General features: G+C 33.7%; 2 protein-coding genes across 6 annotated transcripts in view; one reads left to right on the top strand and one right to left on the bottom strand.

Annotated features, from left to right (window-relative positions):
- Znf711 (zinc finger protein 711) overlaps nt 1-6,983 on the top strand; it is a 28,971-nt gene extending 21,988 nt beyond the window's left edge. For 2 of the 4 annotated variants that reach the window (XM_075957859.1, XM_075957858.1), the window contains 3 exons: nt 1,965-2,009; nt 3,497-3,640; nt 4,311-6,983. In XM_075957859.1, the coding sequence (XP_075813974.1) occupies nt 1,965-2,009; nt 3,497-3,640; nt 4,311-5,488 (1,367 nt within the window). In that variant the 3' untranslated portion in view covers nt 5,489-6,983. Of the gene's footprint in view, nt 1-378; nt 525-1,951; nt 2,010-3,496; nt 3,641-4,310 lie in introns of all 4 variants that reach the window. The other 2 variants (XM_075957861.1, XM_075957860.1) reach the window with 2 other exon arrangements.
- A 3,630-nt stretch (nt 6,984-10,613) lies between these two features.
- Pof1b (POF1B actin binding protein) overlaps nt 10,614-27,310 on the bottom strand; it is a 70,798-nt gene continuing 54,101 nt past the window's right edge. The window contains exons 14-17 of one of the 2 annotated variants that reach the window (XM_075957080.1): nt 25,363-25,491; nt 24,430-24,512; nt 14,833-14,947; nt 10,614-12,807 (exon numbers count right to left, since the gene is read on the bottom strand). In XM_075957080.1, coding sequence (XP_075813195.1) covers nt 12,802-12,807; nt 14,833-14,947; nt 24,430-24,512; nt 25,363-25,491 — 333 coding nt within the window. In that variant the 3' untranslated portion in view covers nt 10,614-12,801. Of the gene's footprint in view, nt 12,808-14,808; nt 14,948-24,429; nt 24,513-25,362; nt 25,492-27,310 lie in introns of those variants that run through there. The other variant, XM_075957079.1, reaches the window with a different exon arrangement.

Raw genomic sequence — 27,310 nt, 5'->3', positions numbered from 1 at the left:
GTAAGTATAAAAGTCATTTTCAGAGCCAGGCATGATGGTTCATGGCTGTAATCCCAGTACACAGAAGGCTGAAGCAGTAAGACTGCAAGTTTTAGACCAGCTTTTGGCTGCAAATCAATACCTTGTCTCAGAATGAAAAATAAAGAAGCCATTTTCATAGAACTTGTTTCTAATACATAAAGATACTACTTTTGGTAAACAATTGTCTTCTAGAAGCATTAGCTATCAAAAATATCTAATATAAACTAAATTTAAATTTATACATTTTAAAATTAACTAACGTGAAATTTTGAAAACTTTTTAAACTTGTTTGAAAATATTTTTGCCCATTTATTAAATGCTTGAGATTGTAAACAAGCAATTATTTCTAAAATTTAGGTTATGCTGAAATATCAAATGAACCATACATGGAAATCACTATAGGGGAAGAGGAAGAAACAGTCCTTGAGATTCAGCTTGAGAACACTGATGTTAATAATGCAGGTTTCCCTGTTGTCTATCCTGCATCATATGGTAGGATACTAGTATTTTTACCTAAGTACATAAAGTATGTATTTACCACGCCTTTGAGCAATTTAATATTCTGTGCTATAATGCCACTATGTACTGGCTAATAGTGAAATGGATTAATAAAAATGCTGCAGGATCCCTACAGCATCAGGCAGCAGGCCATGTGGCTGCAGACAGTGGGCAGAGAGCAGCTAGTCCTAGGCAGAGACTGGACAGGAGACCATGCCACCAAGTCTCTGAAGGTGGCTGGTCCTGGGCAGGGAACCATGCAGTGGCAGGGAGAGACAGACAGATAGGCTCGCTATGCAGAGTGAGGTTGGATATTTATTAAGTAGGTTATGGAAGGGAGGGGAGAAGGGGAGAAGAGTAGAGAGGGAGGGAGGAAGAAAGAGAGAGAGAGAAGGGAAGGGGAGGGGAGAGGAGGGGAAAGAAGGGAGAAGAGAAGGGGGGAGAGAAGGGAGAGATGGAAGCTGCCTTTCCGAGAGGAAGACAAAAAAGAGAGCTCAGGCTGGAAGCTGAAAATCAGCCTGTCTCAGGAGATGGGGGAGTGAGTGTGGCTTGTCTATTAAAGAGAAAAAACAGTCATTGCGAATAGAATGAAATATTCTTCTGTGAATTGATTCATCTCCAGTTATTTTACATGATTTTTCTATCACTATTAAACCTTGTTTATAGCATTTTTGATAGGATCGCTTCTAAATCCTACCTGTATAGGTGAGCACCATAAAATATTTTTATAAAATAGGAGTACTATTTTAAAATTTATCCTTCCCCTTTTACAAAAATGTATTTCATTTGTTGACACACAAACAATAAAACTGAGGTTCTGAAAAAAGCAAATTCTCTAGAATATATGTTCATTTATCAAGTTTTTTTCTTAGCCCATTTTGTCTTTTGTTAGTCTCATTTTTTTTATTTTTATTTTTTATTGATAAAAGGAGAATAAAAAATAAAAAAAACAAGTTTCCACCTCCTCCCAGCCTCCCATTTCCCTCCCCCTCCTCCCACTCTTCTCCCCCTCCTCCCACCCTTCTCCCCCTCCCCCCACTCCTCTCCCCCTCCCTCTCCAGTCCAAAGAGCAGTCAGGGTTCCCTGCCCTGTGGTAAGCTTCTGATATACAATGCATTAATTTATCCAAAGTTGTTTTTTTACAAGTTTCATTCATTTCATTGTTTCATATATTGAATATCTTCATTGCTAAGTGTACTCTGTAGAAATAGCTACTCAATTTTTACTTAAAATGAAAAACTGTTCAAGATATTATCAATTCTAATGAAGCAGACAGTAGTATTTATTTTCAGAGTGGAGAATATTATCTAACTTACGTAAATTTTCAATAACAAGTGTATTTCATTGAGAAATTTGAGCAAAGGTAAAATTTTATAGGTTAAAATGTGATCTGGTAATAATTTCTGTAGGCAGTATATTAGTTTATAATTAGTCCCTTTTTATAGATGAAAGAAGAGTTTCCAGAAGGTATGAAGATTGTCAAGCAACAGGTGAGACAGCACTATAAAAGAGATAAAAATTAAATGTTTTGTTTTATATACTACTTGATAAGTAAAAAATTTAGCTTTGATCTCAGTAGTCATATTTGTTGGACTTCTATTATTGAGATTATGTAGGGGTTTGCCTCTTTAACAACCAACATACATAAATATAGTGTGTATTAAGTTATGAATGAAATCCATTTTAGATTTCCCTGATGATATAAGAATTAGACAGTTTACCACATAGGCTGTAAAACGTCCCTTTAGAAAAACTACATAAATTATTTGAAGAATAAAAGAACAATTGTTCATATCAACCATTTGTCAACGTTAGAGTGAGACTGCCTTCTTAATTTCTATGGAAAACATCTAATATGAATATATCATAAATTCATACCTAGTTTAATACACTGTATTTAGTGTTATTCCATGATGGATCAGTTTCTTTATCTTAGGGAGACTTTTTCTAATGACAAAGTATATAATTTTTCAGTTTTTTTCCCCATGGGCAGTATTTGACTCTAAATTTTAATATAGGTTTAATAGAAATCAACAGAAGACATATATATCAGCATATATGCTAGTCTGACAGTTTTGTGATTTAAAATTTTAGTGTATTTCTTAGTTATTATTCTATTGCTGTTAAGAGCTTTTACCAAGGCAGCTTTTATTAAAGAAAGCATTTAATTGGTGTCTTGCTTACAGTTTGAGTGATTCAGTCCATTATCACCATGTCAGGAAGCATGGCAGTAGGCAAACAGGTAGGCAGGCAGGCTTGGGGATGAGAACTTACATCCTGTTCAGTAGGTAGGCAGGCCAGCAGAAAGAGATACTGTGCTTAGGGTAGGGTTTTGAAACCTCAAAGTCCACCTCACCTTCTCCTACAAGGGCACACTGTCTCCAATAAGTCCACAGCTCCCAGTTTTTCCCAAACTGTTCCACTAACTGGGAACCAAATACTCAAACATATGTGCCTAGGGGGCCTATGCTCATTCAAACCGTCACAATTTTGTATGCATTAATCATAATTCAATTGAAGAAAATTACCTGCTAAGTCTATTTTAATTCCTGAAGTCAGTCTAAATAGTAATTTTCACACCATAAAACTTACACGTAGCATCTATTTTACATATAACTACAATGACTATATTGGTTCACGTAGTTATATATGTTCTTTTCTGAATCCCTTTAATATTGTCAGATTCTATTCATAAGAAATTAATCTGATGTCATAATTTTGTATGTTATATTAATCTTACCAGTTTTTTCCTTAAGAGGGTGGTCATGTTGAAATAAATTAAATTTGTGTGCTGTCTTACTCAATGTGCTTGCATGTACAAAAGAGGATATGAATTAAACTTAGAAGAATGAGAACATGTGTATATTTTTGGGATTTTATATCATAACTTAGTACCATGTCACATCAAGTAATTTACTTAACAAAGCCCTAAAACTATAAATATATGCAATTGAACAGTTTACATTTTTGTTCTCAGGAAACACTTTTGACTCAGCGTTAGAAGACAGAAACACTACAGCAGCACAGTACCTTCAAATTTGTGATAGCATTAACACAAATAAAGTACTTAAACAAAAAATCAAGAAAAGGAGAAGGGGAGAAACAAGGCAATGGCAAACAGGTAAAAAAAAAATCTGTTTTATGAATATAGCAATTTGAGATGTACAATTTCATGTAATACAAGGAGGTAAATCAGTGTTGGCAAGTTATGCCTCACATAGCCCTGTATATTTTGTAGATAACTACATATATTAAGATTTATTTTAATTTATTGTGTGTGTTTGCACCACATGTGTGCAGGTGTTTATGAAGGGCAGAAGACAGTGTTGTATCCCTTGGAACTGCAGTTACATGTAGTTGTGAGCTACCTGACATGAGTGCTGAGAACTAAGCTAAGATCCTCTGCAAGAGCAGCAAGTACTCTCAACAGCTAGGCTATTTCTCCAGCTCTGATACTACATTTAGCAGTATATGATTGGTGCTCTAAAAATGCTTATTTGCTCCTATTTAAAAGATATCTAAAGGCAAATTTCATATGCTTTAATTATAAAGGTGATTTATTCCTATTTTTTATATTTCATGCCATAGATTTGTAGTCTATTACTCAGTACTCATTAGTCAGTAAGCAACATTACTACAAAAATTTTATAAAATGCATTTTTATCTTATAAGGCTTTTATTCAACTTAGTATTTCCACATAGTGAATTTTAGCTAGTTTCAGGAGCTGTTTTGTAAATTATTTTAAAGCAGTGTGATCAAATGTCACAATTTCCTTTTTTTTTCTATCCAGCTGTTATAATAGGCCCTGATGGACAGCCCTTGACAGTATACCCTTGCCATATTTGCACAAAAAAGTTTAAATCCAGGGGATTCTTAAAAAGACACATGAAGAATCATCCTGATCATTTGATGAGAAAGAAATATCAGTGTACAGATTGTGACTTTACAACTAACAAGAAAGTTAGTTTCCATAACCACTTAGAAAGCCATAAGCTCATAAACAAAGTTGACAAAACCCATGAATTTACAGAATACACTCGAAGATACAGAGAAGCTAGTCCACTGAGTTCAAATAAACTCATCTTAAGAGACAAGGAGCCGAAGATGCACAAGTGCAAGTACTGTGACTATGAAACTGCCGAACAAGGACTGTTAAACAGACATTTGCTGGCTGTTCACAGTAAGAATTTCCCTCATGTTTGTGTTGAGTGTGGAAAGGGTTTTCGTCATCCTTCTGAACTCAAGAAACATATGAGAACCCATACCGGTGAGAAGCCATATCAGTGTCAGTATTGTGTCTTCAGGTGTGCAGATCAATCAAATCTGAAAACTCACGTTAAGTCTAAGCATGGTAACAACTTGCCGTATAAATGTGAGCATTGTCCTCAAGCATTTGGTGATGAAAGAGAGCTTCAACGCCATCTGGATTTGTTTCAAGGACATAAAACACACCAATGTCCTCATTGTGATCACAAGAGCACCAACTCAAGTGACCTTAAGCGGCACATCATATCTGTCCATACCAAGGACTTCCCTCATAAATGTGAAGTCTGTGATAAAGGTTTTCATCGTCCTTCAGAGCTTAAAAAACATAGTGATATTCATAAGGGTAGAAAGATTCATCAGTGTAGGCACTGTGACTTTAAAACATCAGATCCATTTATTCTTAGTGGTCATATCCTATCAGTTCATACTAAAGATCAGTCATTGAAGTGTAAACGGTGCAAGAGAGGGTTCAGACAACAGAATGAGCTCAAAAAGCACATGAAGACACATACTGGAAGGAAGATTTACCAATGTGAATATTGTGAATACAGCACCACAGATGCATCTGGATTTAAACGGCATGTGATTTCCATACATACAAAAGACTATCCACACAGGTGTGAATTCTGCAAGAAGGGATTCCGAAGGCCATCAGAAAAAAACCAGCATATAATGAGGCACCACAAGGAGACTCTTATATAGTAAGATCAATATAAGGAAGTTATTTACAAAATAAGATGCTATTTGGGAGGAGAATCTCATTGTTTTATCTGGTTTCAAAGCTTGATATTAAGTCATACCTTTACATTCTTTGAATTAAAGATCTTAAAATATTTGGATTAGAAGGGGGATCTCATAGCCCTTTGAAAATTACTTAATGAATTTAAGACGCACCATAGGATGGTTGCAGAGAAACTTAATTCTGTATTAACAGTATTATATGCATAACTAAACTACAGAGGGGAAAAGTTAAGACACCTTATTTGATTGGTCACACTAGAGATAAGTGTTTTTGAAAGAAGAATACATAATCGATTTAGAAATGCTTTGCTGTAGCAAGCAGCCTCACTTTTATGCAATTTTAGAAATGGGGTGGGCAAAGAAAATGCAGTCATCCATCAGTCACTTAGTCATTGAGCCTTTTATATTGTACCTGGACATTGGATTCCAGAAATGGCAAATGTTTTGTGTATTCGTTACAAAGAATCTCACTGAGAAAACAAGTTATATTAATTCAGTGCTAGTAAAAAAAGAGAACTTTAGAGTTGCCAATATTTTATCACAGGATAGGATGTTTAAGACATCGTATTCTGTGCTGAAATCTGAAGTGAAATATAAGAAATAAAGTTCCAGTTTTGGTGTTCAAGTAGATTCAGTATGGCATATATGATAAAGGTGTATTTGAGTCAAATGTGGCTTTCTAAAATGGCTACAACTATGTTACAAAGTCAGCACTATGTTTCTTATAATCTAAATATTAATTGAGAGAACAGTTTTCTTAAATATTTAGAATTTTTAGGACAGTTTTAGTAAGTATGACTGTTTAAGTCTTACTTGCTTTAATGTTTAAAGGTGCAATTTTATGCCATTATTGAAAAGTTTGGTTTTTACAATCTATATACCATATTCTTAATATAAATTTTCAATGAGGCGGTATTTATGCAGTATTTAACAGAACAATATGCTGCCAATAGAGTTTGGAGGTGGATATTCAGTTTACAGTGTATAAATTTAAAATATGCATCCCTTTAACAACGCTTTGTGTTAGCATGCTGCAAATCAAAATGGCACTTAATATTAAAAGCTGGTGTAGGGAATTTTAATGAAAATCCTGTTCATAAATGTAATGCATATGATGTGTACTTTTAAGTTTTAGTTGGCTTAATTTAGTTTATATTCAGCTGTTCAGCATAACTAAAATGTACTTTTTCTTCATGCTATATTGTGGCTTTGTATTTTAAGTAATATTCATCTTTCTGTTTTGCACCAGATAAGAATCAGTTACTTGAAAACAAATTTTTTATCTTTCTTAACTTCAGAAAACTAAATTTGGAAAATCTACTAAACTTGTGTGTTATGTGGCTGTAAATGATGTACACGCTGTAAAATAAGATTGTTACTGTTATGTGGACTTATTATTTCTAAATGTTACTCATTGAAATGAGCATACAATAAAAAGCATTTATTGCACTTCAAAGTTTTCTAAGTTTATTTAAAGTTGTGTTATAATGGCATTTCTTTATTAAAGACTTCTCGCTTAAACTTCCCAATATACATTCAGAAGACAAATCATTGATTTAATCATTTGGGAAATGTTTCTTAAAATAAGCATACACTAATGTGCTATTCTCCAGTAGTTATTATTTAACAGAATTCATATTGCTAATATACATATATATCACTATAAGTTAAAATTCTGCCAACTGAGTGATTATTCTTTAAAGCCCATCAGCAATAGTAGAAATCTGTTAACGTCATGTATTAGACCAGTACCCACAAATCCAGTAATTCACACGTTCACGTAGGGATCTTATTGACATGCACATTCAAATTTAATTGTAGTGACTGCAGTTTTGCATTTCTAGCAAGTTTACCTGTGTTGTCATCCTGTGAGTACTAAGCTGATAAACAAAAATTATCCAGTGTAATTCTAGAATATAGTTCTCTGTTCTTGCTTAAATAACTGGGTAAGTGAATAAAGAGAACCCATGTTGAGGACATGCCATTAAGAGCTAGAAAAAGAAACCTGTAAATACAAATAATCTGATATGAAATAAACTGACAAACAATGGTGAGCAAGTAGGACTGATAAAGAGATGAGACCTGTGAGAAATTTCTGGTTGGAAACCACTGTGGATTTGAAAGAATGGAGTACAATTTTCTTTCTTTTTCTTTATTTCTCTTCCTTCCTACCTCTTTCTCTCTTTCATTTTTTCCCTTTAGTTTATATTTGAGGATCATTTCAGAGACCATAAGGACTATATCACAGAGTTTCTGAGGGAAGCAAGGTGCCATATAAAGAGATTGTTCGTGATTACAGTGGAAATAAAAAAAAATAGATCTGTTATAAATTGTCTCTTAAAAGCTTCAGTCCAGACAGAATCAAAATTCAGCTCACATTACAAATTAAAGATCGTCATTTAAAGAACAGGTTTTCTTGGCACAGGACTACCCTGTGTATCTATATGGAAATTACTGAAAAGTCCTTTTTACAGAATAGCCATCATGTGCTGATGGATTTTTTTCAACTACTTTTAATGTTCAACTACTTTAAAAATGATCTATGGCTTGACACAAAGTATCAGGAATTTCTTCCAAGATAGAGTTCTCAGAATCAACTCATGTCCCAAGCAGGATAACCACCAATATCAATCTTGCACTGCTCTTGAAAAGATTTTTTATACACACAAATTCAGGAATAAAATTAAGTTCTGTGTACCCATTACAAATCTTCAATGATTAAGGTTACATTACAAAGCTTGTTTCATTTATATTATTTTTATTCTCTTTATTCACTTAACAATAATTGGTTATTTGATGCCTCCCTCTCCCAGTGATTTAATTTGGAGGGAACCCCAGAAACTATTTAGAGAAGTTTTGGTAAATGATAGAATTTTCTCATTTATGAAGGCAGAGGAACCATAGAATCATAGCCGACTAAACCTGGGACTCTATCCAATTAAGTTTTTTTTCTTTAATTTTTGAGTAAATGTTTGTTTAGAAGAACATGCTAGTATAGGACTATGTTATAACTATAGAATATCATTGGTTTAAAGAATCTTATTTCTCAATTTCATGTAGATCAATTCTATCCTGCTAAAGCATTACCTTGTACACCTGAAACCTATAAGAGAGGTTGCATACAAACTCTGATCCTAGATGCCTGCCTTTTCCAACTATTATGCCTCTATATTTGTACATTTTCAAGTAACTACCCCAAAGAGAATTGTGTTTTATTTAAAAACCTGAACCAATTGGCAGTATTAATATTGCCTCATACATTCCTTAATGTCTTAAGTCACCTCCCATCTGATTTACAATCTCTGTCATTCTAGGAACAGATATTTTCCACAGTATGACTGTCTCACTAGACTCCTTTAGGAAACTACATAAAATATGTATATATTGCCTCATTTAAATAAATTGGTTTTGTTGGGTCCAGATTCACACAAAAAGTATTCAACACCGATGGTATTAGCAAAGTACATTATTAAAGCATTTTGTTTTAAAGTCTGCCCCTTAAAAGAATTCTGTAGCATGTATTTCAAACAAAAACACTGCTGGGATGAGAAACCAAAGTTTACAAACACAATTTGGTTTTTTTGAGGAAGGGTTTCTCTGTGGCTGTCTTAGAACTTACTTTGCATACCAGGCTGGCCTCAAACTCAAAGATCCACCTGCTCTAGTTCCTGAGTGGAGTGCTGAGATTAAAGGTATGTGCCACCACGACCAGCTTTGTATAAACACATTCTTTATAAGATAAAGATAATTGTACTTGTGTCACATAACGATTCCACTATTCATTTGTATAATAAAAAGAGGTAGGTCTTATTCTGGAGTAAATAGTAGGTATTTTTACTGAAATACCTTGTTTACTATTTATCCTAGAGTAAGTATTGAACACTATGTGCTTTTCAGTAAAAAAAAAAAAAAACTCCCACAAAATAAAGTACATTTTGTAATGGTGTGTCATGATGAAGATGGGCGATTTGAGGAAATTATTTGAAAATAGTTACTTTGAAAAGAATTTCTGTTTTCCAAATAAGTGTAATCTTTATAAATTGCAATAATGAGAAAGAAATGCAAAGAGAATTTTGTTAAATTGATGTAAATTTGATGGTTAAATATTTTTTTAAAAATTGCCCTCCTTAGCCGGGCGGTGGTGGCACACACCTTTAATCCCAGCACTCGGGAGGCAGAGGCAGGCGGATCTCTGGGAGTTCGAGGCCAGCCTGGTCTACAAGAGCTAGTTCCAGGACAGGCACCAAAAGCTACAGAGAAACCCTGTCTTGAAAAACCAAAAAAAAAAAAAAATTGCCCTCCTTTTATTTATTTTTTTAAATTTATTTATTTATTAAAGATTTCTGTCTCTTCCCTGCCACCGCCTCCCATTTCCCTCCCCCAATCAAGTGCCCCTCCCTCCTCAGCCCGAAGAGCAATCAGGGTTCCCTGCCCTGTGGAAAGACCAAGGAACCCCCACCTCCATCCAGTTCTAGTAAGGTGAGCATCCAAACTGCCTAGGCTCCTACAAAGCCAGCACTTGCAGTGGGATCAGAAACCCATTGCCATTGTTCTTGAGTTCTCAGTAGTCCTCATTGTCCGCTATGTTCAGTGAGTCCGGTTTTATCCCAGGCTTTTTCAGACCCAGGCCAGCTGGCCTTGGTGAGTTCCCAATAGAACATCCCCCATTGTCTCAGTGTGTGGGTGCACTCCTTGCGGTCAGAAAGTATGGAATATATACATATTAGAGTACTACTCAGCAGTAAAAAACAAGGGCTTCTTGAATTTTGCATGCAAATGGATGGAAATAGAAAACACTCTTCTGAGTGAGGTAAGCCAGACTCAAAAAGAGGAGCATGGGATGTACTCACTCATATTTGGTTTCTAGCCATAAACAAAGGACATTGAGCCTATAGTTAGTGATCCTAGAGAAGCTAAATAAGGAGAACCCAAAGAAAAACATATAGGCATCCTCCTGAATATCAACCTTCATCAGGCGATGAAAGGAGACACAGACAGAGACCCACATTGGAGCACCGGACATAAATCTCAAGGTCCAAATCAGGAGCAGAAGGAGAGAGAGCACGAGCAAGGAACTCAGGCCCTCCTTTTATAGTCTTTAAGTTTGAAAAAATTAATATGGCTAAAGCACCAGTATAAAGATGGGATGAAATGTCTTAGCAAACCATGTTTGGGCTTAGAAAATAAATTTGTAAGCAAAGGTATTATGATATTGTACTTTGCATCAGTTGGTTGTCAAACTTTTGTTAAAGTTCCACCTTTAGTAGGCAACATCAAAAAGAGTTTTTTTGTTTTCGTTTTACAGTATTGCTTCTAACCTCCTGTATAAACATTCGAATGATAAAAACTTCCTGCCAATATATGAAGATAAGCTAAAAATCGTTCCTATACATCTCCAATTTGAAGTTCCACAAAGACCATATAGATGCTTAACATCTTTTTTATTTAGACATATACACAAATTTGCATGCCAGACTTTAGTCTTCATTTTATTTGACAAATCTGAAGTGAAAACATAGAAATAGAAATGAGATAAACAGGCATCCTCACCTGACATCATTGAGAAACTTTATGGAATTGGTGAAAGGAAAATACATCAATTTAGTTCGTCTTAATTCTATTGATCTTATTTTCAAATACAGAGAAAATCTCTCTGCCATTAAGTTTTGTAAGAGGGGTTTTTTTCTTTAAAAAATTGGTAACTATAATGAGAAACTTTTATATGACTCTAACGCACCATCCTTGATCAAATGGGCTGTCATTTTAATTGCTCTATAATTTTGGATATGAATAGTTTTTAGTTGTTTTGAAACAGTCCTACTTATTCTCATTTTCAAACTAATTATGGCAGCTTTCTGCCAAGGTAATTCAAACATCCTCTTACAACCTTTTTAATGGATAGATAATATACTACACTTTTGCTACAGTTAAATATATGAGTAGCTAACAGAGGAGAAACATCTTTTCATAAAATAGAGGATCACTGTATTGATAAAACAAATTTTATTCGTGTTTCAGAACTTAATGTCTAGCTCAAATGTTATGATAATATAAATAAGACTCTTAATTTCATTATCAAGACTTTTTAAATATTTCTCAGCCATAGGTCCAGTTAGTATAGTGCCACAGCCATGCCTATCTTAACCGCTTCTTAGTATAATGAATAATTTTTAGAATATGCCTATAAACTGAAAATTTTTATAAAGGTTTCTGTAAATATTTTAGTACAAAACTATGTACTAGAAATGTAATCTGAATGTATTTGTTACATTAATTCTAACTTTGATGAAAAAAAATTGTAGGTTTTAATTAGGTTATACTATGAAATTTATTATTGTAATTTATTTAGCAAATATTTGTATCTACCATGTAAACTCATTACCATTCAACTAAGAAACTTCTAAATACATTAGAGACTCTACTATAAAATATTCTTCAAGTAAGATACAGTTATCAAATATATTTTATTATTTTTATTACTTAAGTTTTTATGATTATGCAATATTTCAATGTTATAGCTATATCACTATGAAAACTTCTACATTCTTATCGCCCCACTACTATAGTATAGTACTATATGTTTTTAAGAAAGTGAATTGGATTACTTGCAGAAAACATGTTTTGAAAGAACAGATTTTTCCCAGGTACTTAGAACAAGTTACACAATGTATAATTTAATTAATGTATTATTTTAAAAGACATTAGCCCATTTCCTTGATTAACAACATTAACCTCCACCTCTGACTTAGCTATTTCCAAGGCATTGCCACACTCTTGTTTAGTCATAAGCTCAATATGAGAAATGTACATTTAGGCTGTTTATTTCATGCTCTAGTTAACCTATTTTTTAATTTAATTGTCCTTTGCCTCTGCTTTCTGAAAAATAGCATTGAATCTTGAGCTAAACTGCACATTTAACATAATAAAATAACTTGTAAAGAATCTATGCTTACGAATAAGTTCAACATATATGAAGCACCCTATATAAAAGTAGCAGGTTAGGTTCTACAATGTCTGCAACAAGAGTTGAAACAAAGGTTTTTTTTTTCCTATTTGTATGGTGTTGTATCAAATATTTCAATGTGCACAAAAGGATTCAGGTCTCCTAAATGGCTGGGGGAACTCATTTTCATAATTAAATCATCTTATTAGATTGATTGGGATAGGACCATGGTTCACAATTTGATTGTGCTTTAGCAATAGAAAATAACTATTAAAATACTGATGCAGACAGAAAATTTCCTTTGAATTGTAGTCCTGCAAAGTGGATCCATTCATGGCTAGAAAAGAAAAAAAATGTATCTTAAAATTGATTCACAATTACTTTAAAATGCTGCCATTATTACATGCACATACATCCCAAAATTATTCAGTTGGGTATGTATATTGCTAACAGAATATACTCCTTTATATAATGCTCAATAAAATTATAATCTCTCTGACTTAAGGCATGTGTTTTAAATGGCTGCAAGCCAGAAGAAGGGAGATGGGTTGTATTTTCTTCTTATTGTCATATTTAGAGGTTAAGTACATGCTGAAACATCTCTGATAATTAATAAAGATCTATCATCTGTGAACTTATATAAACATACTCTTCTATAACCCTTTCAGACCTTAACTATTTCATTGGTGACACAGAAATGGCTACTACACTAGACTCTTTATTTCACAGGTCCTCACTCTATTGTCACCTCTGAGGCACATGTCTAGCAATTGTTTCTGAGTCTTAACTTTCAGCACCGAATTATCCTTAAATGAAAATTACGTGCCCTGTGCAGACCACTTTTGTTGCTAACTGGTTTTTGAGTTATCAAATTTTCTTTATCACTTGATAGTAACAGTTCTCAATTAGTTAATGACCTAAGAAAAATGACTTTGAAAGATTAAACTTTGCATGTATTTTTATTTTTGCTGAAGATTTACTAAATATGGCTTACTTGCACTAGTAACTTAAAAGATTGGTGCTTTCATAATGTGTAAAAGACCATTAGAACTAAAATCATGATGACTTTATTATTACTGAAGTATTTGGGCTTATTTGACCATAAGATATATATTTTAGTGAATCATTTAACAACTTTTAATTTTAGTAACAACATTAGAGAAGTATGATTTAGACTTAAAACTGGTAACTATGTTTGTCATTACATAGTTACCAAAGTACAGTAAAAATGTAAAAATACATATATCATAAACCTCAGTTTCTAAATTGCACAATATACTCAATACTACACAACTCAGAAAACAAAACATTATTAGTAAACTGTATGCCCTTCTTATGCTGTCTTGCAATCAGCCCTACTTTTCCTGATTAACCACTTCTTGAGTTTACTAACAGTGGATTTGCTTTGTCTGTTTTTAGTATATAAGTCATTTGAAAAGTAAATATTAACATAACACAGAAGTTCCTTTCCATACAGTTTTAAATAAGATCATGTATGGTTTGAAAGGTGAGACTCTGAAACTTCTTTCTGCCCATTGTACCTGAGAAATGTTACACATTCCTATGCTCATGAAAAATGATTTACTATTAAATATCACATAAAACTGTAGAAGTATATAATTAAGAAAAACTCCAGAGCTCGTTCTTTAATATTAGCAAGTTTGCTGAAGTTCAGTACTTTTAAAATTTGGGGATAGAAAATTGTTTTGTAACTGAGTAATCCTGCACACCATAGGTGGCATGGGAGCACCTGTGGTCTATACCCAGTAGATACCAATATAGTAAACCACTAATGAAAACTGAAACTGTCTAAAGACACTAAGTGCTCTGGAATTTAGAAGTAGATGCCACTGGAGAGAACCACTGTGCTAATGAATGTCTATTTTCTCTTTAACAATCACTATTATAAAGGTTAACAAAGAAAGTAGTAAAAGTCTTAAGAAAATAGCTGTCGTCTATTTATAAAAAAGAGATTTTAAAATAATCACCCCCTTAACAATGGCTTGAATTACTTAGAATGGTGTTGATATCTATGTTGTCTGGTCATGTTGAAGGGACTTATAGAAAGTAGATATGCATGTCATTTGCATGGTTATTCAGCCTTACATTAAACTCCAGAATTTAAAGCTGGAGGATCTTACAATCTAGAGAGAAAACAGACACAACTGTCTTTTCAAATTTTAAAGCAATAAAAGTTAATAAGTATTCACATTCAAGAATACAAGACAAATTCTATTGATACATGACATTCATACTCCATTGCCTTTCAAGTTGTCTGCTGCATTTGATACTTTACCTAAGTTTTAAAATCTGTAAATATATAATTAATTAAAACAGCCTAGAAACGCCCAAATAAACTTACATGAGTCCATTTATCTTCAGTTTTCTCAATCACGATAGTCTGTGTGTCACTTCCTGGTGGTATATATTCATAGTCATCATACAGGAGACCTAGGATTGGATATTGTGTCCTGTACCTATACACGAAAAACAGGTACACGTATTACAAAATAACTGTCATTTGTAGCCACTCCTATTTCCAGTCCCCTATTTAAATCAATTTATCCCTGAATGACTTTTTACTAATTTCAAATGAAATGCCCTCTCAAATATAAAAGAAAAACTGTCACTATTTTTATGTTTAATAAAGGGGAGAAACTTTGTCACTGTCCATGTTGGATCATTGTTAGCACAAGATAATGATACAGAGAAAAGACAAAAATAAAATAAGAACCATAAGTAATGAGCTCACTCCTTAGACAGTTGTTCATGTTTACAGGATAGAAAACTAAAAAACAAATGGGTTTCAGAAATCTTAGCAAGATACAGTGACAGAATAATGTATGCCGCTGCCCTATCTTGAGGGGCAGACCTCTCTAGTGCTATTCTATACATAGAAAAAAAGCACTAGGACAGTTCCAAATACTCATTGTCAAATATGTTTCAAAATACTAGATAAAAATCTCAACATGAGGAGCTGGAGAGATGGCTCAGTGGTTAAGAGCATTGCCTGCTCTTCCAAAGGTCCTGAGTTCAATTCCCAGCAACCACATGGTGGCTCACAACCATCTGTAAAGAGGTCTGGCGCCCTCTTCTGACCTTCAAGCATACACACAGACAGAATATTGTATACATAATAAATAAATAAATATTTTTTAAAAAAAAGAATTTAAAAAAATTCCAACATGAAATAATTCTTAATTATAAATATTGCACCATTATTAGTAGGGTAATAAATCTTATTCTTTTGTACCTTTTTCTCCATGTGAACTATTGTTTTACCTAATATATCCATGCCATAAATGCTACTCACAGTAACTCAGCTTTCTTTATTACCAGATCAACCAATGGTACCACACATCACCATTTTATTTTCCTAAAGCACAAGGTTAGTGATGCTGAATATTCAGATATATACATTCTTTAAGCGACTAGGTAAAACATCTGTACTCAATAAAGGAAAAAATTATATGCTGATATTGATAATAACTGTTTTTAAAATAAAATAAGAAAAGACAAAGTTTATATAAGGGTTTATACTTTCCAGGATGTCAGATATGCAGTGTGATTAGGAACATATGCCTGTCACATAAAGGGTTACTATTCTCACTTTGAATAATGTAGGCAAGATAAAGATTGCTTTCCAACTTAAAAAGCCGATTGTATTGTTTGCTAGAAGAGCAGCCAAAAATGCAGGAAGAGAAATGTGATACTGGATAAAAATTGGACCCAGGATAAAGAATTAATAGAATCAGAAAAGACAATGATGTAGAGAGATCTAAAATAATTGTTTTGTTATTCTCAATATGTTTTAAAAGGTAGTTAATAAAAGTAACTTTTTTCATTATGTATATGAGAAAGTACATATGCTAAAAATAGAAAAGAGATCATAAAGAAGAGATAAAAATATACTTCTTATAATAGAGTATAATAGTGTTTGAAGGTAGATTGATAGGCTAAATAATGCTATTTATTAAAAATTATAAAGTAATGAAAATAAATACACATAATAAACAAATAACATAGATGATATATAATCATGAAAAATTCTAAATAAAAGATGGAAAAAGAAGGAACAATAAGAATGTTGAATAAACAGCAAGCATCTAGCAAAATGGTAGATTTTAATACACCTTGTAGATACTTGCAATAAGTATAAGGGTTTTTAATATGCTTTCTGACTGTAAATTGCTTAATTATATAAAGAACCAGCTAGCTGTGCTATTTAAAAATAAGCAAACAAAAAGTAATTCTCTAAATTAAAAAATCCTTAGAAAAACCGATTATATTATATAAACTATATAGCAGAAAATTCTGCCATAATGTAGGTATGATTTTGAAAAGCAAATGTGGTTGCTAATTTGTAGCACTACTAGGAAGTGACATGACCTTTAGGAGATGAGGTCAAGTGAAAGTAACTAAGGTCATTGGAGGTATGGTACAGAAGATGTTGAGACCAGAGCCAGACCTCTCATCTTCTTCACTTCTTGACTGTCATGTGATAAACATCTACTTCTGTCATGTGTTCACTGCTAAGAAGTTGTGTCTTACCATAGGCTAAACAAAGGCAGTGAGACCAAACAACCATGGACTGAAGCTTCTGTGTGGTGGTCTGAATGAACTGTCTGCCACAATCTCAGAAATTTGAATGTCTGGTCCCTAGTTGGTAGAGTTGTCTGGGGAAATATGTTATTGGAACCAGTCTTTGAGAGTTTAAAGACTTTTGCAAGAGTGCATTACACTGAAGGCCAAAACATTAGCTAACGCTTTCTTCTGAGCTTGATGACCAGAGTTCAATCATCAGAATGTACTTGATGGAATAGGAAAATCAAGTCCCACAAGTGGTCGCGAAAATCAAGTCCCACAAGTGGTCGCGTAATCAACACATGTGTACCGTGGCATCCATATTCAAAATAAATAAATGCATTTAAAAAAGAAATTCTGTAGGAAATTTCAAAAGCCATTACAAAAATAATACACATACATAAACCTAATAATAGAATTCAAAACTACATGAACTAAAACTGGGCAGAAATGAACATGGTTTCAGTAACCGCTTTCTATAATAGAATGGACAGTATGTGAACATGGGAATAGGCTTGAATAACATTTTACAACCATGCCTAGAAGATGTCAATAGTATTTTCTGCCTACAATGAATTAAAATATGTATTTTAATATATATATGGAATTTTTGTTTGGTAGACTAAATGTTAGACAATGAAACAAGAGTCAACAACTTTAAGAACAGTGTATGTTCCAGTTAAAATGAAGTGATATCAGAAATAAAAGTGAATACCTTGAGAAATTCACAAATATTTGTAAGTTAAGTGATATTTTCAAACAATTAATAAAGCGAGGCTCAAGAAAAATATTGGTTATATTGCCTCTTTTATAAGAAAAGAACAATCCCAATCACATAGGTTTGTATCTTAGAAACTATTTTTAAAAAGTAAGCACACACACAGCCTAGTATAAAATAAAATTTTAACCAGGCAGTGGTGGCACATGCCTTTAATCCCAGCACTCAGGAGGCGGAGGCAGGTGGATCTCTGTGAGTACAAGACCAGCCTGGTCTACAAGAGCAAGTTCCAGGATGGGCTCAAAAGCTACAGAGAAAACTTGTATCAAAAGTCCAAAAAATAAAGATTATATTAGAGATAAACAGAAATCACTGAAATCAAAATTATTTCTAAATTATTAACATTGATTGACCAAGAAAAAGAGAAAGGTCTCAAATTGCTAAAATTGCACAGGTAAAATAGAGGGTCACTATTATTGACTTTGAAGAAAGAAAAAAGCCATGGATCTGGGAAAGGAATTTGTAGGGAGGAGGGGTAGATGACAGATGAGGGAAATAAGAGCCAATGGGAAATGAGAATAGATAGAGTACATTGTGTGCCTTTGTGAAATTGTTAAAGAACACATTTAATCAATAAAAATAAGTATTATAAATTAAAAGCAAAATGCTAATACAGATTGACCAAGAAAAAGGAAAGAACTCAAATTACTAAAATCATATAAGGAAAAGGGAATATCACTATTACGGACTTTGAAAAAAGTAAAACTCATAACATAGAAGTTCTATGAAAATCTCTATGTTGAAAAACTACATAACACAAATTAAATGTATAAATTCTTGGGAGAATACCAAGAAAAAATCTCACAGGAACAAACAGAAAAACCATAAAAAACAAAGCAAGAGTAAACTAACTTCCCACAAAGAAAAAACAATCCTCAAATATTTGCAATGAATATGGTGTATCAAGAACTTAAAGAATTAATGCTTGGAATTTCTCCCAAAAATTTAGATTAGACACACACACACACACACACACACACACACACACACACACACACACAATTTTGATTTCATTTTCTAAAGTAAGTTGTACCCTGCTACCATAACAAGAAATACATCACAAGAGTAAAGGGAAAAAAAAACAGATCAATATCATTCGGGAATGCAAAAGTAAAAATTCTCAATAAAATGTTAGTAAATCAAATCTAATAACATATAAAATAATTGCACAAATCAAATCTAATAACATACAAAATAATTTTGTAACATGAAAAAAGCATTTGATTCAAACAATATGATATTGTAACGTCTTAAAAATCACTTAATGTAATATGTTATTTACAGAACCATGCATGCACTCTTTTGATCATCTAATATAAATTTTCTAGCACTATCATAACTTGAAAAAGAACTTTATAAAGAACACAAGTGAACATCTTCAATTAAATAAAAACTCACAGCTAACATAATATTTTAAAAGTATTGAGTAAATTTCACCCATCCACTAACCAAGAACAGTAAAATGAAAAAATTCCCTTTTTTTATTTCTATTTAACATTGTATTGGAGGTATCAAGGCAATTTAAAAAGGAAATAAAATGTATCTAGAATGAAAATGAAGAAATTATTTGCAAATGGAATGATCTCATAAGACTATTTTGATGAATTCAGTAAAAAAACAAACTATTATATCTTTAACCTTGAGGAATATAAAATGAATACACACACTACCAACTGTGATCCTATACCCTTATAATGAGTAATGTGAAAATAAAGTTAAGACAACAATTCTAGGAGTTGGAGAGATGGCTCGGAGGTTCAGAGCACTGGCTGCTCTTTCAGAGGACTCTGGCTTAAAACCATCTGCAACCTGGTTGTGGGAGATCCAATGCCCTCTTCTGGACCTCCCATTCACCCAGATATGTAAACAGGACACAGACACACATGCAGGCAAACCACCATACACATGAAGTTTTTTCCCTTAAGAAAGAAAGAAAATAATTGTACTAACAATAACATGAAAACAAAACCCCAATACTTAAAAATAAATGTAGCAAAGAAGTTTAAGATTTATATAGTATAAGATTCTTTTTTGTTTGTTTGTTCGTTTTCTTTAAAGAAAATATACTGACAATATCATAAAAAATACTTAGGACAGAACATAACAAAGAATGTAAGATTTATAATTTGAAAACTACAAATTACTGTCTCATTAACTGAAAGGCAACTGGGCATGGTGGTGTACACCTTTAAGCCCAGAAGTTGAGAGACAGAGGTAGGTGCATTTCTGTGGTTTGGAGGCTAGCCTGGTCAACCAAGTGTGGGGGCTTAAATGGGGATGTTCCTCATTGGTTCATACATGTGAATGTTTGGTCCCTAATTAGTGGAACTGTCTTGGAAAGGATTAGAAGGTGTGATCTTGTTGGAGGAGGTGTGTGACTGCGGGTGGGCTTCAAAATCCCAGGTCTAGTCTTTCGTCTCACTCCGTCTCTCTCTTTCCTCCTCTTTCTTCCTCTCCTTCCCTCTCTCCCACACTTTTCACTGAGATTGTGGACCAGATATAACTCTCAGCTACTGTTCCAGTGCCATGCTATCCTGCCTACCTACCATGCTTCCTACCAGTGACATTGCCATCCTGCTTACCTACCATGCTTCCTACTCTGATGATCAAGGACTCACCTTCTGATACTCTAAGCAAACCCTCAAGTAAACTCATTTTATATATATATTATTTTCTTTGGTCACTGTCTCTTCACAGCAACAGAAAAGTAACCACAACACCAGGGCTGCACAGTAAGAGCATCTCTTAAAATGAAAAGAATTGCTTGCTTAGCTAGGTTCAACCTCATAGATTTCTGGGAATTTCCGTTGTGCTAGGTTTCTAGCTCATCCTCAAGATATCCCCCAATTTCTGTTGTCTCTCTCAGTACTCTCTCCCGCCATCTGATTCTTCATGTTCACATACCTAACCACTCCCAGTCCACCCATAAGATCTCTTGTATTCACCTTCCCACAGAGATCTATGTGTCTGCCCTTGAGCAATCCTTGTGGTTGAGTCTCTCTGGGTCTGTGGATTGCAGTGTGATTATCCTTTACAGCTAATATACACTCATAAGGGAGTACATATCATGTTTGCCTTTCTGGGCCTGCACTACCTCACTTAGGATGATTTTTATCTAGGACCATTCATTTGCTTTCAAATTTCATTGTTTTTAATGCTCCATTGTGTAAATGTATCACAATTTCTTTATCCATTCTTTGGTAGAGGGACATCGATGTTATTTCCAGTTTCTGGCTATTACAAATAATGGTGCTATGCATAATTGAGCAAGTGTCCTTGTGGTAGGATGGAGCATCGTTTAGCTATATGCCTAGGAGTTTTATAGCTGGGTCTTGAGGTACATCGATTCCCAATTTTCTGAGAAATCACATACTGATTTCCAAAGTGGCTCTACTAGTTTGCACTCCCACCAGCAGTGGAGGGGTGTTCCCCCTGCTTCACTTCCTCACCAGTATGAGCTGTCTCTTGTGTTTTTAATCTTAGCCATTCTGACAAGTGTAAGATGGAATCCCAGAGTTGTTTTGATTTGCATTTCCCTGATGGCTAAGAATGTTGTACATCTCTTAAGTGTTTCTCAGCCATTTGAGATTCCTCTGCTAAGAATTCTCTGTTTAGAACTGTATCTCATTTTTAATTGGATTATTTGGTTTGATGGTATCTAGTTTCTTGAGTTCTTTATATATTTTTGATATCAGCCCTCTATGTGGTCTTGGAGAAAATCTTTTCCCAGTCTAAAGCTGCCATTTGTCCTATTGATGGTGTCCTTTCTTATAGAAGTTTTTCAGTTTCATGAGGTCCCAGTTATTAATTATCAATTTTAGTGCCTGCATTATTGGTGTTCTGTTCAAAAACTTGTATCTGTATCTTTTGCCAACGTGTTCAGGGCTATTCCCCACCTTCTCTTCTGTCAGATTCAGTGTATCTGGTTTTATGTTGAGGTCTTTGATCTATTTGGACTTGAGTTTTGTGCAGAGTGATAGATATGGATTTATTTGCTTTCTTTTATATGATGGCATCCACTTAGTCCAGCATGATTTATTGAAGATGCTTGCTTTCTTTCCTCCATTATTTTACTTAGGCTTCTTTATCAAATATCAGATGTACATAGGTGTATGAATTTACATCTGAAACTTTCATCCAATTCCATTGATCCACCTGTCTGCTTTTATGCCAACATCATGCAGCTTTTATTGCTATAGCTTTGTAGTAGAGCTTGAAATCAGGGACGGTGATAACTACAAAAGTTCTTTCATTGTACAGGACTGTTTTATCTACCTTGGTTTGTTGATTTTCTATATAAAATGAGTTATTTTTCTTTCAATGTCTGTAAAAATTCTTATGGGGATTGCATTAAATCAATCTTGCTTTTGGTAAGATCACCATTTTTTACTATACTAATCCTACTAATCCATGAGCATGGGAGATCTTTCCATCTTTTGATATCTTCTAGACTCCTAGTAGTGGGGAATATGGACCCTGAACTGGCCATCTCCTGTAACCAGGCAAGACATCCAGTGAAAGGATTGGGACACCAACCCAGTCACATAAATTTCAATCTACAAATTGTCCTGCTTACAAGATGTGTTAGGATATAGGTGGCTCAAAAATTATGGGAGTGGCCAACCAATGGCTGGTCCAGTTTAGTTCTATGCCACAAGAGTGATCTCATCCATGATACTACCTGGTGGGCCAGGAACAAGATGCTATATAACCCAGAGACCTAGAATAAAACCGAAAACAACTGGAAAAAAGCAATGAAATGATTCTTAATAATATTCTGCTACACTCATAGATTAGTGCTTAGCCCAATCATTATTAGAGATGCTTCATGTAGCAACTCACAGAAACAGATGCAAAGAGCCGCAGTCAAACATTAGACAGAACTAGAGGGAAATCCTGCTGAAGATAGGGAGGAAAGACTGTGGGAGCCAGAGGGGTCAAGGACACCACAAGAAAACCCACAGATTCAACTACCTGTGCTAATAGGAGCTCACTGAGACTGAACCGGCAAACAGGGTGCCTCCATGGAAGTTAACTAGACCCTCTGAGTATATATTACAATTTTGTAGTTTGGTCTTCTTGTGGGGGTTCCTAACAGTGGGAACAGGAGCAATCTTTGACTCTTTTGGCAGGCTTTGGGACCCTCATACTCATACTGGGTTGCCTCATCAATTTAGTATGCCATATTTCATTGATAACAATGGGAGCCCTGCCCTCTGAATAGAGACAGAGTATGAGATGGGGAGGGGCAGATGGGTAGCAGAGAGGAAATGAGGGGAGGGATTAGGGATGAGAGGCAGGAGAGGAAACAGTGGTTGGGTTGTAAAACAAAGAAAATATATATTTAGAAAAAAAGAGAAAAAAGAATTGACTTTGGAATCAGAAGTGGTTGGTAACATCAAGAAAAAAATATTTTCCCAAAACAACAGGGCAGGTAAACATGTGAAGTCACAATAAAGGTGACAATATGCATAAGATCTGAACATACTCCAACCAAAAGAATAAAGAATTTGGAGAGGAAAGAATGAATTAAAGATAGAGTTTAACTCTAAAAGTTCCCATACACGTGAATTAGAATAGTTACTATTTTTAAGATGTTGACAAGAACTATTATATATATGAAATGTAATGAGAATTAACAAGGTACAAATACATTTTTTACATAATTCTACAAACATACCTAACATTCTTATAAAAAAGCAAGAGTCCATTAGTAGGAAAAATAATGTAGGCAAGAATGATTTGAAGAGCAGCATTCCTGCTTTAGGTTTACTGACCTATAGGAATAATAGTAGTGTGACAATGACATAAATGCAGACAGATTAGTGGAATAAAATTAATATTCTACCATAAAAACTAGCCAACTGCAAGGGGAAAGGGATTTAATAGAAATCTATTTAAAGAATATATAGATTTCATATATATATATATATATATATATATATATATATATATACATGCACCATGATACATATAATGTCATATACATATAGTCATACATAAAACCAATTATTTATTTTTACTTCTCTAGTACTTAACATTCTATAAATGATACACTGTAGTTATATTTCATTTATATTTTAATAAATAAAGTTTGCCTGAAGTTCAGAGAGTAAAACAGCTGCACTGATTAACCTTACAGACCAGGTAATGATGACACACACATTAAATCCCAGGAGTCACACTAGTTTGCCATAAAAACCAAGCAACAGGAGTGCATGCCTTTAATTCCATCCCTAGAGTGGAATATAAAGCAGGAGGAGACAGCTCTCACACACAGTTTCAATCTGAAATTCCTGGAGGGAGGACCACCATTTTTGGACTGAGGTAGAGGTAAGAGCCAGTGGCTGACTGGTTTGATTTTCTGACCTTCAGGTTGAACCCCAATTTCTGTCTCTGTGTTTTTATTAATTATGCTACAATACACAATTATCCTAACTATGGTAGTAATGACTTTTCTAAACATCCATTCTTCAGTATAATTGCTTATGAGTAAAAATCAACCTCTTTATAATGATCTACACATCAACTAAGAGAATAACAACTTAAATTTTATAATAACATCACACATTCAAATGCCATTTTAAAGTACATTACTTTTTTGTGGTGATTGTTGTCCTTCCAACACTGGAGGGTTGGTTATGGGATGAATATATTTCCTGTCTCAACTTTGAGAGTTCCTTACAAAGAAAACACAATGATTCTTTAAATAGAAATATAAACATGAGCTAATATGATTACTAAGAATAACCCCCACCACTTCTCCTGCTTTGTTTTTATATAAAATGTTTTAATCCTACTAATCTTGATCCACAGTAGCCAAAATGCTATACATGCCTTTGAAGAACCCCACTAACTGAGGTAGGATATCAACAATTTATTGGACATGCTTCTCTCAGTATGAGAATGTGATTGCTTTTGTTTTGAACAGTTTAAAGTTAGGCTAATTAATGATGATGATGAGGATGATGATGATGATGATGATGATGATGATGATGAAATTTCAATAAGGAAGTAGATGCAGAGTCCAAACAGAAAACTGCAAGTGACATTTTTAAATAACAGCAATAAAATATTAGCCCATTGTTTTTAATAGTTCCTTTAGTACTTATTGTATGACAGATTTGGGGCTACTTGCTGCTGATATAATATAGTACCTTAATGAAAGATTAGTTCATGACCTAGGAGTGAGATCACGGGCTTTGAGTAATTTCACTGCTAATGAAATATAAATTAAATATCTTAGAAATAGTAAAAGTACAACACCAGTCTTTTTCCTCTAACTTCAATTTTTTTCTTTCAGTTGAGTTATTTCTCAAGTGGAAATCTTACTATTCACATATGTCCTCTCATGTGTAGTAAAGTATGTCTTCGTAAGGTGTCCTTTCCTTGATGTTCTAAGTGTCTAGTCTTTCACAAATGAACCATCCCTGCAGTTTAATGTCTCCTTTCTTAATCTATGGAAAGTATTTATTCTACAGAACCTATTGTACCATTCTTCTCCACCATGTATTTTCCTCTTCTTCTTACCTCTGATTGACGCTTTATAAGAGAATCCTTTTCTTCTAGCAAGCTTGTTAGTTCATGAAGCTTGAACTGGAAGTCACTGCAACTTCCTTCTCTTTTGGAAACATCTTTTTGGTACTGGTTTAATTGAGACTAAGGATTTAGAAATAGGAATTTTATTATAATGAATTTTAAAAAAACATATAATTCCAGTGAAGTATAGTTATGCCACGTCATCAAATGAAAAATAATGTATCAATTTCCATAAATGTGGAGCAAATTTTGTTGATATAAAATATAATCTGAAATATCAGTTAGAAACTTCTCATTTTAAAAATTTGTGTTTGATATTTACAATTAAAGTACAAGCAATTGCTTTAGGCCAGAGCAATAAAATAAAGCTAAGAAAATAGGCATTTCAGATTTCTTCAAACACTAATTAAGGCACCTTCAATCTTAATGTTACGCTGTAACTTTCAGTTCACAAAATGATTCGTGATGCATGTCTTAAATGAATTCTCACAGAATCCCAGAGAGATAAGCATTATTTTCAAAAGAGTTAAAATGAATCCCAGAAGGAATCCAGAATAACATAATATTGGCTGCAACTCAAAAGAAAGGAAGCTCAAATACAAATTACAAATTTTGTCTTTCTCAGTTCCACATATATGGAAATAGAAGCTGCTTGGTTAAAGTGCTAGTAATAACATTAGGTTGGAAAAGAGGAAACCAGTGGAAGAAATTTCAGAATGATCAGTAGATATATTAACAAATTAAGTTCCATTTAATTTATTTTAGAAAAAAACTTCATTGATATAAGATGAGAAAAATCATTGGCCATTTTGTTCATTAAAATATTCAAATGCATCTGACTACATTTAGAACACAATAAATTAAGGGTTAGTTAAATCAATTCAGCATGGAATTATAAGGCAACATACTATATTCTTGCAAATGTTCTAATTTTGATGTAAATTATAGATGGACGAAATCAAATATAATACAGAGAGCGAATGATCACGAGGTGTCCAGCCTCAATTGATATATCTAAAACACAATTCCTGAACCTAAGTCTCAGGGAGCATCATGAAAGGAATGGGGGGGGGTAGGGGCAGGAAGATTCTAAAAGCCAGAGAACCTATAAATCTGCTGTGAGATTGACCTTCTAGAAATGACTGGGAAATTTCACCCATGGTGCCTCAACAATATGGCTGCCTAAAAAAGACATGAAGAAGTATAACCCCAATAGACATGCTAACACAGAAAGGGAAGATCTCACTAGGCTGAACCCATAGCCAAAGAATTGTAGGCAACTACAGAATGCAGAGAGTGGGAGAAATAAGTTTCCTTAGGGATGAATTCCTTAATTGGCTATTCAATACCGAATGCTTAACTTTAAAATTATATACATACAAATAACATTAAATGGGCTGAGCAGGTTGTATTTATGTATTTAGGCATTTGTAAAAAATATGTAATAGTAACATTTTAAAGTAAAAGAGGCCAGGCTATCTAGAGAAAGCAAAGGATGGGTATATATATAGAAGCGATTGGAGGGAGGAATGAAAAGGGGGAAATGGTATAATTATTATTATTTTTATTTTGTTTTTTTTGAGACAGGGTTTCTCTGTAGCTTTGGAGCCTGTCCTGGAACTAGCTCTTGTAGACCAGGCTGATCTCAAGAACTCACAGAGATCTGCCTGCCTTTGCCTCCTGAGTTCTGGAATTAAAGGCATGTGACTGGCTGGTGTGTATTTATTTAATTAAAAAAGTTAACTAAAATATTTATAATCACTCTGATAAACTATGGCTCTTAGCTGTATAATTTTAAATATTACTCTTTTCTGAGTAAACATGCAATTTTATGAAGGGTCCTCCACCCATATCCTAAACATAAATTGTTAAAAATTAATAAAAATCAAGGTAATGAAATTAAAATCTTTTTAACATCTGAGAAGAAAAATTAACCTAC

This window comes from Microtus pennsylvanicus, chromosome X, assembly GCF_037038515.1.
Source record: "Microtus pennsylvanicus isolate mMicPen1 chromosome X, mMicPen1.hap1, whole genome shotgun sequence".
Lineage (NCBI taxonomy): Eukaryota > Metazoa > Chordata > Mammalia > Rodentia > Cricetidae > Microtus > Microtus pennsylvanicus.
The sequence above is the reverse complement of the archived record's forward strand: the minus strand, read 5'-3'. Positions and strand labels throughout refer to the sequence as shown.